Source organism: Ostrinia furnacalis, unplaced genomic scaffold (genome assembly GCF_004193835.3).
Source record: "Ostrinia furnacalis isolate ACB-3 unplaced genomic scaffold, ASM419383v2 OfSCF3317, whole genome shotgun sequence".
In the NCBI taxonomy this organism is placed as follows: domain Eukaryota; kingdom Metazoa; phylum Arthropoda; class Insecta; order Lepidoptera; family Crambidae; genus Ostrinia; species Ostrinia furnacalis.
Genome location: NW_021133556.1, coordinates 14,648 through 31,097, shown reverse-complemented (window position 1 = coordinate 31,097; position 16,450 = coordinate 14,648). Strand labels below are relative to the sequence as shown.

General features: G+C 38.4%; 2 protein-coding genes across 10 annotated transcripts; one reads left to right on the top strand and one right to left on the bottom strand.

The window, feature by feature from the left end:
• Positions 1-5,051: 5,051 nt before the first annotated feature.
• LOC114357664 (Muscle LIM protein at 60A) lies at positions 5,052-14,667 on the top strand. Of its 9 annotated transcripts, XM_028311399.1 has the most exons (12): positions 5,052-5,170; positions 5,787-5,920; positions 6,510-6,675; positions 7,654-7,777; positions 8,204-8,300; positions 8,448-8,532; positions 8,719-8,787; positions 9,660-9,956; positions 10,237-10,369; positions 10,741-10,928; positions 12,702-12,855; positions 13,857-14,667. In XM_028311399.1, the coding sequence occupies exons 2-12, from the start codon at positions 5,806-5,808 to the stop codon at positions 13,977-13,979; spliced, it is 1,551 nt and encodes a 516-aa protein (XP_028167200.1). In that variant the 5' UTR covers positions 5,052-5,170; positions 5,787-5,805; the 3' UTR covers positions 13,980-14,667. The 9 variants fall into 9 exon arrangements, 8 of the variants coding, with proteins under 8 accessions (XP_028167200.1, XP_028167194.1, XP_028167193.1 ...); XM_028311393.1 differs by lacking the exons at positions 8,204-8,300; positions 8,448-8,532 and adding an exon at positions 7,942-8,038 and having other exon boundaries at positions 8,691-8,787; XM_028311392.1 differs by lacking the exon at positions 8,448-8,532 and having other exon boundaries at positions 5,053-5,170; positions 8,691-8,787.
• LOC114357665 (selenoprotein F) lies at positions 12,924-13,547 on the bottom strand. Its single transcript, XM_028311400.1, has one exon. The coding sequence runs from the start codon at positions 13,453-13,455 to the stop codon at positions 12,958-12,960; it is 498 nt and encodes a 165-aa protein (XP_028167201.1). The 5' UTR covers positions 13,456-13,547; the 3' UTR covers positions 12,924-12,957.
• Positions 14,668-16,450: the final 1,783 nt, after the last annotated feature.

Genomic DNA, 16,450 nt, shown 5'->3' with positions numbered 1-16,450 from the left:
AGATCTTGTACACTGTGTTCGTTACATTTAAAATAATGGTTATTATGTATCAAAATTAAGGCAGTTAAGTAAATAACAAGGAAAGTTAATAAACATTAAAGTAGGTACTCGTAGATACAATGACCTTATTTCCCTTGCTTTATAAAAATAAAACTCTTTACAATTTATGTAAAGTACCTATTCTTTATGGAAATTGGGTATTCATGCAAAAAGGTGGAAATACCTAACTGAAAGTATTAAATTAACAGTAGGAAGTGGGTACGTTGATTTAGTTAAATGATAATTTGGGGAAAATAGAAAGTCGAATCAATTAAACCATAAAAATGAACATCTTGCGTGTTAATTATGTTCTAAATGATGTTAATTTATTTTAAAACCAAAATTAGGACATTTTATCAATTTTAGTAAATGTTAACGAACTACCTACCTGTATTTACCATACAACTTTTTAAGGACTCTATTTTGTTGAATTATTTAAATTATAAGAGCAACAATCCTCACGCTCACCGCCGACTGATTGTTCAGGTAGCGCTAGTGGTATTCTAAAAGTAGTGTATGAAATTTTGATATGGCGTGGGTGCCGGCTGCCCACGGGCATGAGTAATCCGCAAGTTTGCTGAGTAACACGACGAGTTTCCACGTTATTTTAGACGCGGCCCACGCGCAGCGCCATGGATCCACCACACCTGCGGTCTGAGTCGAGAACACCTGAACGTTATCCAATACTGAATCCATAACATTCGTTTTATAAACGCTCCTTACATCACTACAGATCAAAGCTTTCGTTCAATCGGCCGAGTGGAAAATTACAGGAATATCTTTGCCACTTATCCCTGACTGCATCGCTTTAATCTGGGTTCAGCAGTGACTTGCGATTTATTTGTTTGTTTACCAAGTATTGGTTAAGAACATTGAACAAGAATAACCAACTTCAGGACTTGAAAGTTTTCTTGCAATACATCCTGTGGAGCTTTTTTTATGAACCTTTTAAAAACATAGTTGGCATATATTAATGCACATGAAATACTAAATGCTGCCTTATGAATTAGAAACTAAATTAGGGCAATTAAAATTTTATGATCAACCATTAGTCTCAATCTGAATTTTCATTAGTTGGTTGTCAAAAAGATTATTATGTAGGTAATATTAATTATATTAATATGGAACGTAAGGTTTAATTTTCTTACAAATAAACATTGACGAGTTAACGAGAGGTAACTAATGAATGAACATCTTGCGGACAAGCTTGCATTTGCACCCTCTGGGTGGAGAGATTGTGGATAAGCAAATTCAATAAAAGATCGTAAAAACACCAAAATAAATCAGATCCTGAGATACGCGCAAAGATATAATAAAAATTGACAATTTATATCGTAACATTGAAATAAATGCTGATTTAACTGGCTAATGAACGTTAATTATAGCGTTTTTAATTAAATTTAACAGAAAACCTAGAATCATTAGTCTGGAGACTCACGTCACTGCAAAATAATCGGCTTCAAAGCGGCGCGATCGCGATATGGACAGCTTTGAATGTGTGCCAGCGCAGATTCTCGCGTAAGACATTTTTCAAAGATCATTTCACGCCATAAAATTAATGTCGCCTCTGATAAAACTTGAGGCGAAAATAACGCTCTCAACCGTCTGGTTTGACCTTTAAGTTTTAAGTCATATTCAAATCTAATCATAGTAACAGTCCACCATAGTACCCGATGCAGGATAGATCAGTAAGTACTAAGGTTTGTTCAGAATCATAAATATTAACTGAACAAATGAGTATCTTTTTCATCTAGCACTCTAGATAGTAGAGTCCTAAACGATCTTTAACTAGATAGTGCATAAACACACACGAGGATTTCTTAGAGCATCAAATAGTCTCTTAATCTGGTACCGACTGTTCTAAAAGTCAATGGAGGACGTTCTGGAGGAGTTTTAAGTTCAGCTGCTTTAGAAATAAGGACCTAACTTAAAAATTAAAAAGCGCCCAAATCGATCACGTAAATAAGATGATGTTACTGATTTGTGCAAATAACGAGTGTGGTATATGTTTGTAACATCTCTGATGAACTGATTGTGACTGAATTTTTTTACATGTCAGTCAGTTTTCAATAGTTTATACACATAAAACAACATATAAGTACATTGGGAGTTCGCAGTGCACATATGGTCTCAAGTACACGTTACTTAAAAGGAATCAACATTGACCGAGAAATGGTACGCGACGTTACGTGTCTCGGCATTCCTACTTGTAGTAATGGATAGGATATAACTTAGGCATAATCAGATTTTCTGTGACAAACACAAATCAATATTCAATACGTACCTATTTTAACTTATATTATCTGTGTTCTAACTTAAATACGATAAAATTATAACATCATATCTTTACGTAGGTAATCCACCAAAGGCTTGCTTAATAAATTATTATCAGACAAAACAAACCACCCTTGTTGCCAATACTGTTTTTCCGAACATCATTTTGCCTTATTATGATATTCAAAGAGATGCTATTTTTGTGAAAAATATTAATAGATAGGCAGGTGCGCACAAGTTGGCAGAGTATGCCATGCCTTGATGTGACACGGTACTGGACTAATTGTAAACGTATTAAAGAGCATATTTGTTGACTATTTCTGGCCCAGATGTTGATATCCCTTCGCGAATCTCTTCGATGCAGTTTTCAAATACCGCAATGTTATCCGATCATTGAACCGTGCGACCAAAATGTTGAGAAACTAAAATTAAACGTGTTGTTCAGACATTTCAAGATGTTTGCACTCATGTTTTCGTTTTCAGCTATCTGTTTGTGTTCGATTCGTAATCGGTGACGATATATCTGCAACCACATTATGCAGTCATGAATATAATTTTATAGTTTCATCTTGTTACTATGCCAGCTATAATTTTTAATAAATAACACAGTTCGTTTCACAAATTATATCTTGCTGCCAACAACGTCTCATAATTACCGAAACGAAAAACATATTTTTATTAAATCATATTTATCGTTTAGGTAACGGATTGCAAAACTGCAATAGAGAATAAACATGTATGACAAGGTGACATCATAAATATGAGTGATTTCTCGCGGTATTCTGAGTGGTGGCCGCCAATGCACATCTGTTTATGTTTTGAGATTACGAGCACGCCTTTGTAAGGTAGGTGATGAAGTGATACGCGGCCCTTGCTCATTGCCGAACTACATTTATGGACACAACTTACTTGCCAAAATTATGATTCAAATGTGTTCCTTGTTTTATTTCTGTCCACACTGGCTTGATTTAACATGAATTTAATAATAAACTGTACAATGTATGACAGTGAATAAGTAGTGTAGGTACTTTAACTATCACCAACTTAGGTCTACATCTAGATATTGATTGACTGCTAATTAGGTCGCATTGTCTTTCAGCATAGTATTCTTCTATGCTTAAGGGCATTTCAGGATAATATTAGTACCTACTCGTAACATATGGCTTTCCATGTAACTTTCTTTAGGAAGGAAAGGTCTCGTGTTTCGCTTTGGGCTCGCGTGGCTACTACTCAAGAAGCTTTTCTTAAATTGGTGATCAAGTCTTTTGGGCTATTCATCGCACCTAATTTTGTAAAAATAATAAAAAAGGATTAGGATTGGATGTAAGGTTATCAATCTATACTATAATATTACAAATGCGAAAGTAACTCTGTCTGCCTGTCTTGCTTTCACGCCTAAACCACTGAACCGATTTTGATAAAATCCCGGGAAATGACATAGGATAGTTTTTATCCCGGTTTTTGAAACAGGGACGCGCGCGATAAAGGTTTTCTGTGACAGACAAAATTCAACGCGGGCGAAGCCGCGGGCGGAAAGCTAGTTGGTAAATATTTAGAAAAAGTCACTCTACAGGGTGGAAACGATAAGTGATCTCACTCGATTACTTGTAAACTTTAGAAAAACTGGAAAATTATATCATGGATATTATTATATTGGAAACTTCTAGATTGTATTGACAGACGACCGTTTCGACCTTGATTTAATTTTGTTCATTGACCGTTCATGAGTCAGTATATGGAGTAAGTAGTAGGTAAGTATTCTTTAAAAAAGATCCAGATGAACCCTTGGGTGAATCTCTAGAGAATTTCTGTAACAATAACACGTAACTAGTCAACGTTATTTTATTTTCAATGAAATATGCAAAAGAGTCTATATTGCCAGGTGTGAATTAGAGGTGAGACGCCTCTCCCCCGCGCATAGGTACTTTCCCAAAATAATGTGCCTATTCACCTTAACCATTATTACCTGGTAATGTTTTTAAGATGCAAGAAAATACCTACGTAGGTAACCCGAAGCTTTATAGGTTTTTTCTATTTAATATACCGGAAACATCGTCTTTTTGCTTTAGAATAAAAAGCTCATTTTTGGGTACGTATCAATAAATTCACAAAACAATTGCATCCAAAGCTAACTGACTGTTTGTATCTGATTTTATTTGGATATGGATCTAAATTACTATTTTGAATTTGAATGTGAAAATAGCTGTCCGCAGCAGTTTAACAATAACGAATAGATCATAACTACTATGTATTATAATGTATGGATATTAGTTACACTCCCACGCAAAAAACTACTGAACAGATTTTGACAAAACTTCACAGTATTATTGTTTATAAATCAGAATAACATAATTAAGTATAGGCTAATTTGTAACATAATATTTCGAAAATATTATATTTTAAAAAGGCTTCTATATGTTTTAGATACCTATGCCGTTTTATATAGTACCTAACTGTGAAAGTTACCGCGGAATGCGAAAGCTTGATAAAGAGCTTTCGTTAATGAACTTTAATTCTATTGATTTGGCTACATCATCTATCAGATTAATAGCGCGAGACTTGGCAAGAGTGCTTGCCTATGCCTGTCAAGTGGCTCTCGTAGATCCTTCTGTGGGGGGTGTTACGGTGATGATAGGGTGCTACCTGGGTTTTGGAAGATGGGGGTGGTCGCGAGGGCGGTGGCGAGGGCGGCGGCGCGGCGCCCCCCCACTGGGGCCGTGTGCAACTCGCGCATAGACTACGCTGGCGCGCTGCCCTCGCGCACCATTCGACCTCCGCGCACCGCAGTCTCGGCATCTTCGCCCTGTACTGTAATACGCGTTCGGGAGCTCGACTCTCGTAGCGACTCGACGAACAGGTCCGTGATCTGGTGAAAGTGACGTAGATATTTTGACATAACGTAACACGACGCAACCGGGAGTGAATTTGCGGCTTCTTCCCAATGCGGCCTATTATTAGCGATGCAATACCGCGCTCCAGCGGCGTAACTTTACCTGAACGACCCAAATTAGGCGCGTAAGCGCAGCGCCGCCCAGGCCGCCCGCCCGCCTTCCACACCTACCGGCATTCTTTGCGCGAAACGCACGCATTCGGAGGAAGCCAGCATCGCTAACATTCGTGCTTGTTGAGCAATAAAGTGTCAGTTTGGATGCAATTGAAGTGGTGCAGGCGACTTGGATTTCGGCCAACGAAACATGCGTTAACTAGTTCAAATTCAACAACAATTTCAATGTTTTAACTTGTTACACAGTGATATAAAACGGTGTGATTTTAATAATCAGTGTTAACTATTTTACATTGAACATATTTCAATGGAGATCAGTGTCACGCTGGGACAGTTGAAATTTTGAATTGTTCGAGATTGTTTCTTCGCGATGCAGTGCCAAATTACAAGTCGCCCTCGCCGCCGTAACCTCGATTTGATCGGTGTAGTAGTCGGTAACTGTGTTTGAACTGGTGATGTTTTGTTACAGGATAAGTTAAGCGAGCACAATGCCTTTCAAACCAGCAGACAACCCCAAGTGTCCGAAATGCGGCAAGTCCGTATACGCAGCCGAGGAGAGAGTAGCCGGTGGACTGAAGTGGCACAAGATGTGCTTCAAGTGCGGTAAGTTTTATAATTGTATATTAGATAGAACATTAAATTAATTAAACAGACTCCTAATTACCTCACCAACAGCAAAATCCACAACACCTAATAGCTGATAATGATATAATTCCTGGAAAAGCTTTGTACTGAACTGTAAATGGAAGGATAATTTGTGTTGGAAAAATTTGGCGTTATTTTGGCAGTTTTGGAATTGCGAATATTACATGCTTAAATGTAAACTAAGTAGGTAGGTATTCAGGATAATCTAAAAATAACTTTATGTACTTAGGAATAGGATAGATGCTAGGTAGTTGCTACAAATTCTAAGTGTCAACATCCGATGCCGATGCCAGTAAAATAAGGGAATTATGAAGTAAAAAGTTGTAATAAGTAGGTACCTAGACTATTTCGTGAGATGGGTTTCTACGCTCATAAAATATCATATAGGCTATCAATAACTGACAAGGTTAAACAAAAACCTCTTCTTAACTTAGGAGATGATCGATGGCCAACATAAGTTTCATAAAAAAGTTCCAAAAATGTGAAAAAATTATTCTACTTAGTTATGTCTCCTACTTATTAATTTTTGTATTGTTTGCGTATTCAGGACTGTGCCAGAAGTTGCTGGACTCCACCAACTGCTCAGAACACGAAGGTGAACTGTTCTGCAAAGTATGCCACGCGCGCAAGTTCGGTCCCAAGGGCTACGGCTTCGGCGGTGGCGCTGGCTGCCTTTCCATGGACGCTGGTGAACACCTGAAGGCTGAAGATGCGTAAGTAACAGCCCTCTCAGATCTCCCGCCGCCCGCGCCACTGAGGGTCTTTCCTTATCTAAGGTCGCATCGACGACCGGCCTCTGGGCCCGTGCGTAACATTATTAACCGCGTGTATATAAAAACTCATACAAAAGTAGAAAGCGCGCGCTCGGCTGTACATTACGCGCCGCCTGACACGTGCATGATCAGTCTCCGTTTATGTCGCAACAGGAATTGAGCGCGAGCAGCCATCCAGCAGAGCTAGCGGGTCGCCGACACACATCTCGGCCAACCAGCGGTGCCTCGCGAACGCACGCCATACTGTACTTTAATTACTTTAGTTAGGGTTATTTATTCGCTATTGCTTAATTTATTTTGTTTATCGGAACAATATTTATAATTTATACAAAATCCAATAAAAGAGTCGACTACCAACCCTGAGTTAGTTATGTTATCGAGTCGGAGCGCGGTCGAGGCGGCGTGGGTCCCTCGTGGCGCCTGACGCACGCCGACTCGAGCGCGCTCCTGCCCCGACCAACCCCTCCCTTACGACCGGGGCGACCCGAAAACAACGGAGCAACGGTGAGAATACAATCTGTTAAGCCTTAGCACGGCTTATGGCAACGCTCCAGACGCACCTAGAAGGCATGCGCTCAACTACCTCCTGTCTAATAACTTTCTACGCCACTGACTCTAAACTAACAACGCTAACGCTTCTTCTTAGCTTTAACCGTTAGTCCTTAAATGTGATGGGATAAGGAAAGCGCCCTCTATGTCCATACCTGTAGTGTTATAGCGAGGCCGGTGCGGAGCGGGCGGACGGGAGCCCTTACCTTCTCCCATTACGGCGGAGGTGCGCCGCCGGCACGCTTCGCCGTTGTTAGAATAGCGGCAGTCGGAGTGCTCCGCTGCCTGAGAGGCTTCTAACTATTCTTCTGTCAACGTTGCTGGACTGGCAACTGGTCGAGCTACGACTCACACTAGCTATATGTGCAGGGGTGTAAGGACAAACGGAGCGTGCCTGGAACCGCGTGTCATCGCGAAGGCTCCACCCGGCGAAGGATGCCCGCGTTGCGGCGGTTACGTCTACGCCGCCGAGCAAATGTTGGCTCGCGGAAAGGTAATCTTGCAACTATTGTTTTTATCTATCTACTCACCTACACATTTGCTTTATCCCATACTTGATCTCTTCTGGGTTATTGGTTGTAGATTTTAATAAAATAACATGAATTTCTAATGACAGGGAAAAACACTAGGTTTTAACGTAAAATTCTTGTGCTCTAGGGCTATCACAGGCGATGCTTCAAATGCTTAAATTGCAACAGGACCTTAGATTCTACAATGCATTGTGATGGACCAGATAGGGAGATTTACTGTCGAGGTATCTAGATATTATTCCCCCAGAGATTGAGTTCCATCGACGATGTTTGTGCAATAACATCACTATCACTGTGATAACTGCCTGCACCTGTAGGTTAACCAGTTACCGACTCTATTCGCAAGTCCTTGCATGCTCAACACACCCTCATTGTTGCCTTATGTCCAGGCGTGGCACAGGGAGTGTTACAAGTGCGGCGACTGCCACAAACGGCTGGACTCTACGAACTGTTGCGAAGGCCCTGACAAAGACATTTACTGCAAAGGTTCGTTTTTTCTTCCTTATTGTATTTAATTAACAAAGCTTGGATGTTCCAACTGATTCCAAGCTGATACAATGTGTGATTTACATTTTCATTACAAAGTTTGCACCTGTTTGTTTTGTGATATTAATTCTGTGTTTTTTCCTATAGTATGTTATGGGAAGAAGTTTGGCCCCAAGGGTTATGGTTACGGCAAGGGAGCCGGTGTCCTTCAAAGTGACCCTTACGCCAATGGGTAAGAAGAGATGTTAGCTGTAAAATATTCCATTTACTCATCTGGCGAGGGCACAGCTATAATGTAAACGAAATGCACTTCTAAACTTATATCCAAAACAAATAAACGCTGTGTACTCATTAGATGTAAATATTAATGCTTATTTGCTTTTGCTGTAGGATGCTACGCACAAAGATTTGGTCCTAGGGGTATTGGACATGGGGGTATGTCATCCCTGGGTCTTATGTGTGATATAAAGGACATGGAGTGGCAAAGGTATATAAATGGTGTTACACTAAGTCCCTACATGGATGCAGTCTATAGGACTGCAGGTGTTCACAATTAACCTATCATCTAACCTTATTATTTGCTTATAGATGCTTTAGCAAACAGTTTTCGTATTTTTTGACCTGTATTATTTTTTCTACGTTTCATAATAACCCTCATAACTAAACCCACACATTTTATTTTAAATATTTGATAACATGTTACGTGTAGAAGTTCTCAAGTTACACGACAGGTTCAGGTTATTTCCATCGCATAGTCACTTTCATAAAAACAGCTTATAATACAAACAAGAGATGGCAACATGCCAATGTTAAAATAGAACGCGCCTCGCTCTCGGATGAACTAATTTTAATATCGGCGAGACGAGCCACCATGCGAGTTTCGAGTTTACGACATGTTATGTTATCTGCGATTAATCCAGGATAATCTCTGTATTAAGTAATGGGTCACGAAACCTCGCAACTTCCTGCTGTTAACTTTCAGTAAACAACCACACTACCTACAGTTAAACTGAGTGGGCGCTTAATCTTTTTTGTAAACACTAATTTCATGAAACTTATTATGGCTCACGAGCCGAATTATGTATGTGACTGGATTTTTTCACTTCAAGAAAGAAATATTTGAACACAAAACTCTACTTTTCGAGAATATCATTCATCACACATTTTAATCCGCACGATTATCCATGAAAATGAAATTTGAAAGAGTTCAAATAGTAAAAATAATAACGAGACGTTTGTTTGTTGGGAACTCACGAATATTATTTATGGGTAATGGTGTTTTATCGTATTTCTTGACTAACCCTTCACAGCCTTTTACAAAAAATATCAGCTTAAAAACGTTATCAATTTGTCGTGCAGTGATCAAGCTCCTAAGACCACACTGATCGACACCGCGTCTATCATGGCTCCCCCCGGCAAGGGTTGCCCGCGGTGCGGCGGTGTTGTGTTCGCCGCTGAACAGGTGTTGGCCAAGGGTCGCGAGTGGCATCGCAAGTGCTTCAAGTGTCGCGACTGTACTAAGACACTGGACTCCATCATCGCTTGCGACGGACCCAACGGCGAGGTCTACTGCAAGACCTGCTACGGCAAGAAGTGGGGACCCCACGGCTACGGTTTTGCTTGTGGCTCAGGATTCCTTCAGACCGATGGCTTGACGTGAGTTCTTTACTATATTTGGTAATTTATAACAACGAAAGCAGATACGCGGTTAATCGCGATGAGCGCAAAATATTCCGAGTTCGATTCCCAGTCGAGATAAACTCAAAAGAAATGGGTTATTTTTATTAAAGGCTTATGAATTTCAGTCCGGGCGGGAACATGTTTTGAGAAAGAAATTATTAAAATTATTGACAGATTAAAATCAGCCATATCGTTAAAATGAATAAAGTTAATTTTGTTTGTGCCGTGGTTAAAATTTTAAATGTTTTTGTTTTAGCGAGGACGAGATCTCGGCCAGCCGTCCCTTCTATAACCCAGACACAACTTCCATCAAGGCGCCTAAGGGACAGGGCTGCCCACGTTGCGGAGGCATGGTCTTCGCTGCCGAACAACAACTGGCAAAGGGAACGGTAAGTTATTATAATGATTAAATTTTATACAACTTTAATAGGTACGATAAAGTAGAAAAATTGCAGTAAAACAAAAAAACAACCTGATTAAATAAACTGGAAAGTCTGTGTGTAGGTACCTACGATGATATCCCTATGATTATGCTATCCTCTAATACGTAAGCTTTACGTTGGTTAGTTTCCACCAGGAAACGCGGGGTTCGGAGGAAACAGAATGATTAAGATTGAAGATTGTCCAAGTACAACGTATTAGTTAAACTGGCAGAGAATGCCTTATGGCATTAAGTTCGCCCTTTGTCGTAACAATTTAGGCACTAAACAATCAATAAATAGTTTAGGTAGGTACTTACCATGAACTGTTTTCTTCTCAGATGTGGCACAAGAAGTGCTTCAACTGCGCGGAATGCCACCGGCCGCTGGACTCGATGCTGGCGTGCGACGGGCCCGACAAGGAGATCCACTGCCGCGCTTGCTACGCCAAGCTCTTCGGGCCCAAGGGCTTCGGCTTCGGCCACGCCCCCACCCTCGTCTCATGCGACGCCGAGCCCTCTGTTACATAGTGAGTATCGTTGTTTTTAAATAAGTATAAACACACGGAATATGTACTAGTATGGTAAAACTTGGTTTAAAAAAATTATGGGTACCTACCTAAATCTCGTTATGCAACAAGTTTGGTACTGGGATACAAACTTTTAATGCTCTTTGTAAATTAAATAATGACGCCATTTCCTTTTTTGATGTAGTAAAAATATTTATAGTCCAGTCAATAAAGCATTATAGATGGAAAACTGTAGAACACAATTTCTGACCTCAGGACTTTATTTAGACTAGTTAGGAGGTGATCATAGCAAAAGTCCCCGCCCTTAGCCCTTGAGCCGGCGGGGAGAGGGGGGTTTAAAGGTGCCACTTTTCGGTTTTTCGCTTAATCCTCGGAAACTATGCGTCCTAGTGACATGACTACTTTGAACCAAAACAAGCATATTCAATTTGCTACAGGTGAGATCGACAAGTTTTTCTATAAATTGTATAGTTTTCGCGGCATCGCTCTAGAAGGTCTGTAATATTGGAAATTTTATTTTAGTCTTACATGTTCCCATCAGGAGAAAATCGACTAAATCAACATTGAGCAATCATTCTAGACATGCGGGAGCATGTTAAGCCTAGTTCCAGCGAGGGGACTACACCGTGTGTATATTTAGACGAATCACTTTGAGCCACTTTTGACTCCTCATCACTCAAAAACTACTGTGCATTAACACTTCAAATTTGGCTCATGTGTTGAGACTTGCAAGATATACATCAGTTTCAAATTTCATAAATATGCCTCAAACGGTTCTTTAGATATTGACGTCCAAAAATCTACATGTCTGACCTATAGACCAAATTCTAACCACTTCCAGATGACCTCGAAGGTTCAAATTTGGCATCCAGAAAGGTAGTTATGTAAATACAAAGGAACAAATAAAAAACCAGTAAATTTTAACATTTCACATGTGATAGATAGATTTTAGTGCTCTAAATATCGATTTTTGAACGTCAATACCTAAATAACCGTTTGAGGTATATTTATGAAATTTGAAGCTGATGTATATCTTGCAAGTCTCAATACATGAGCCAAATTTGAAGTGTTAATGCACAGCAGTTTTTGAATGATGAGGAGTCAAAAGTGGCTCTAATTGGTTCGTCTAAATATACGCACGGTGCAGTCCCCTCCATGGAAATAGACTTAACATGCTCCCGCATGTCCATAGTGTTTGCTCAATGTTGATTTAGTCGATTTTCTCCTGAAAGGAATATGTAAGACAACAATAAATTTTCCAATTTTAGAGACCTTCTAGAGCAGATGGCGCAAAAACTATACAAGATATAGAAAAACTTGACGGTCTCACCTGTAGCAAATTGAATAAGCTTTTTTTGGTTCATAGTAGTCATGTCACTAGGACGCATAGTTTCCGAGGATTAAGCGAAAAACCGAAAAGTGGTACCTTTAAACCCCCCTCTCCCCGCCGGCTCAAGGGCTAAGGCCGGGGACTTTTGCTATGTTCACCACCTAACTAGGCTGATTAAAGTCCCGAGGTCAGAAATTGTGTTCCACGGATTTCTCTCTACACCGTCGTTAAGGCATTCATTGACTGGACTATTAATGTCAGGAAAATTAAGAGATTTAAGACAAACACTGTTGCTATTGATTGTTTATCCTTTTTTGGTAGATACCTAGGTACCACCTACCTATGAGAAATATGAATTTTCTAAGTAAAAACAATCCACAAGTTGCTTACTTATTGAATAAAAAGAATAGTAGTGAAAATAACAAATTAATATTCTTTTGCAGCACTGAACAGTTACCATTCACGGGACAGAAGGCTGCTAAGGGTCAAGGCTGCCCACGCTGTGGTTTCCCAGTCTATGCCGCTGAACAGATGCACTCCAAGAATGGCACATGGCACAGAAGGTGCTTTTCATGTGCGGACTGCCATAGATCTCTTGTAAGTTTACATTGTTATATTAAAAAAAGGTATAGGTACATAGCTGTTCTTCGAAATAAAACACAATATTCATATTTACACTTAAAATATATTCTTCTCTTATTAAATTTGGTTAGTTTTTAAGTAGTGACGATCATCTTCCTCTTCCTTGACAAGATGAGTGTTTAAAAATTCTTCAACAGAATCAGTATTCCATTTTTCAATTGCTACTGTATCTTTAACAATACCATCCTTGTCCAGAAGTTTTATGATAGGGTCTAGGCCACGTACGTACTTAATTTGAAGGTTAGGGAACTTAGCGGGTCTGTCACTTTTCACAAACGCCTGAATCTGGGGATAGGCAGGAAACTTGCAAGTACACACTTCTAGAATGGCACGGGCATACTTTTTCTCTTTCGGAGCATTATCGTCATTATGGCAGCATTCCTTGCAGTGGACTACCAAGTCATCCAAGCTAAAATCCTTTAGTTGATCACAGGATGAGCACAGTAAATTGGCTTTAATAAATCCGAGAGAAGCACAGTCTTCAGATGTGAACTCTGCTGAAACTGTGTATGCAGATAGAAGTACTATCGATATAAAAGCTGAAAATGTAAACATTTTCCTAGATTTCTTGTAATTGTAGTGGAAATTAATTAATTACCGCTACGTAAGTAAATCAGTCTGGCTGGATCACAGATATGGATTAGGGCTGGATTGCTGGAATGACATTAACTGACATTGACAATGACATGAAATCAAATGACATATCATATTGACAGTTGACGTTTATCAACTGGTTTATTTGAACGTTTCAACAACAGTAAAAAAAATTGATCATACCGGTACCATCGAGTTTTATGTATTAATGGAGAAGACTTACAAAGAATACCTACATGAGTAACTTGCAAAATGTGGGAAAGTTTCCACCAGACCTTAGAAGATTTGTGATTATTAAAGTTTGTAGAAGTTCGCACGGAAAAAGAGGATTTTTACTAACCACAGTCTTATCATTGTTCCAGGATTCCACAAACTTGAATGACGGACCCAATGGTGAAATCTACTGCCGAGGCTGCTACGGCAGGAACTTCGGGCCCAAGGGTGTAGGTTTTGGAATGGGCGCAGGCACATTGACGATGGCGTAAATAATTTACTATAAAGCTGGACTTTGTAGGAATTAAGTGTGAACGGTAGCTTGAAAGGAATTTAATCTATTTTAACAGTGCTACCTGTCTTTTGATCATACCATTGATTAAACTGGATTTAATAATGGTTGATACTATCCAATGAGACTAATAAGTAATAGATTTTAATTAAATACAATTGTGTAAGTGCAGATATTTTATGGAATGAAGTTATAAATTAAAGGTTACATTCCTTTCATATATGTACAAATTGTGATGAATGTGTCTGAGCCCTTAGTTTATATATTCGTCATAAAATATTAGTTTTGTAAGATAAATAGACTTAAAGTAGGAACGTAAGTAATTTAAACAAAATACACAAGAAAATATTTAAAAAGTAAAAAAAAATCGAACAATTCTAAAAGTAAACAACGGCATTGTGACTACCTTCCAACTTCACGCACGTGAGATGGAGGTAGAACAACTATCCTGTAAACGCGGACAAGATTGCCACTGATGCAATCGTTTCGACCGACCAGGTCTTTTTTTAAAGATCTGAAGTGTCTATACATATTTTTATACACCAAAGAATTTTGTATATAATTTTGTCATAATATTTCTTCGGCACGATAAGCTGTGCTAAAGTAATTCCTAACTTTAATATGCTTGAAGCTTTTGCTATGTAACATGCACGTAAAGTAAATTTTTATAATTAAACAATAAGACAGCTTATAGCATATGACAATTTAATGGACGAAAATTGTATATTTTATCATTTTTATTTAATAAATTTATAATTTGTAGAATAATCGTTTTATTTCACCTGGCCATACATAGGTGCAGTACTCGTACTGACCTCGTACCTACAAGATTTAAAGAAAAACTACCCATTTAAAGAAGAACGGTCACGCCCCATACAAAAAAAACCCAGACCCGACAGAAACGAGACATACCTCAGTTTTTTTGTCATGTCTTAATTAGTTAAATTATATATTTTTTATATTCGAAATCTATGTATAACACCAAAATATTACCCTTTGTTTTTGTTTTGGCGTTATACAAAAACTAATACAAAATGCTTATTTATCACCAAAATTGGTAAATGTATGTACCTAAATGTCTATTACAGCTGCTATGGAATGTATCTAGGTGACCTGGAGATACAACCGGATTATACAGGGTGGTTATACATATGGAACGATAAGTGATCTCACTCGATTATTTCTAAACTATACAAGATATCGAAAAACTAGTTACTGATTCTGAAAGTGCTTCACGAGCTCTTTCAAATGGTACCAATAATAGGGTACAGATTATGGAAGCTGGTAACATTGAATTTTTGGATTTTGTAACTTATTATTTTTTCCACCCTGTATAATCCGGCTGTATCTCCAGGTCACCTAGATACATTCCATAGCAGCTGTAATAGACATTTAGGTACATACATTTACCAATTTTGGTGATAAATAGGCATTTTGTATTAGTTTTTGTATAACGTCTAAACAAAAACAAAGGGTAATATTTTGGTGTTATACATAGATTTCGAATATAAAAAATATATAATTTAACTAATTAAGACATGACAAAAAAATTGAGGTATGTCTCGTTTCTGTCGGGCCTGGGTCACAGATGACCGTTCTTCTTTCTTATTTTATTAATACAAAAAATAAAACATAACAATAAAAACACAATTATGCAAATAAAATATCACTGGAATAATGGCATTAAATTGAAATTGTGATGAACGAATTAAATTATAGTTACCATATCGAATTCTAACCGTTGTGTTCTAAAGACAGTGAGCGAAAAGGGACACAGCTAATTTGTAGAGTTCGCTCAATTTAAGGCCTCTACACACCAATTTCGCCGACAGCTTTATTTTAAAAGAATTGCCGAACAAGTCGATAATGACGTCGACTCATGTCAGCAGGTTTGGTGTGGAGACTGCATTATATTTAAAAAAATGCAATTGAATTGAGTATTGCATGTAGCGAATAGAACAAATTGGCTGCGGCTATGTTCGAGAAATTAATTAGATTGTTACATGAAGAATTTGTTTTGAAAACAAAACACATTGCAAAAATAATTAGATTCTAGATTCATTAGATACAATTTCAGTTATTTTAAAGTGACAGTTTTAAACTGTTTTAAAATAATACCCGTATGTAATACAATTAATGTTAAAACTAGCTGTAGTTTCAAAATAACTAAAAATAATGAAACAAAACATCTTACTCACTATTTAAAAATACCTACATGTTTTCAAAACATGATCATGCAAATAAGCTAAAAAATAAAATTCAAAGCCGGCAAGAGTACTTACTACAAGGCGGAACACGCGCGTGATATGAATAAAAACCACAAACTTATATTTAAAACACTTTGGAAACAACATGGAAAACACGCTATCACAATAAATAAAACAGTTATTTGTTGGGCTAGAAAGGGTTGCTACTTGCTGCCTTGAGTCTATCGGAAATCAAAACTTTAAT

Coding starts and splice junctions, on each gene's coding strand:
- LOC114357664 (XM_028311399.1), top strand. CDS start 5,806: ATGCCTTTCAAACCAGCAGACAACCCCAAGTGTCCGAAATGCGGCAAG. Junction 8,788..9,659: donor AAGGACATGGAGTGGCAAAG/GTATATAAATGG, acceptor TTTGTCGTGCAG/TGATCAAGCTCCTAAGACCA. Junction 10,929..12,701: donor GCCGAGCCCTCTGTTACATA/GTGAGTATCGTT, acceptor ATTCTTTTGCAG/CACTGAACAGTTACCATTCA.
- LOC114357665 (XM_028311400.1), bottom strand. CDS start 13,455: ATGTTTACATTTTCAGCTTTTATATCGATAGTACTTCTATCTGCATAC.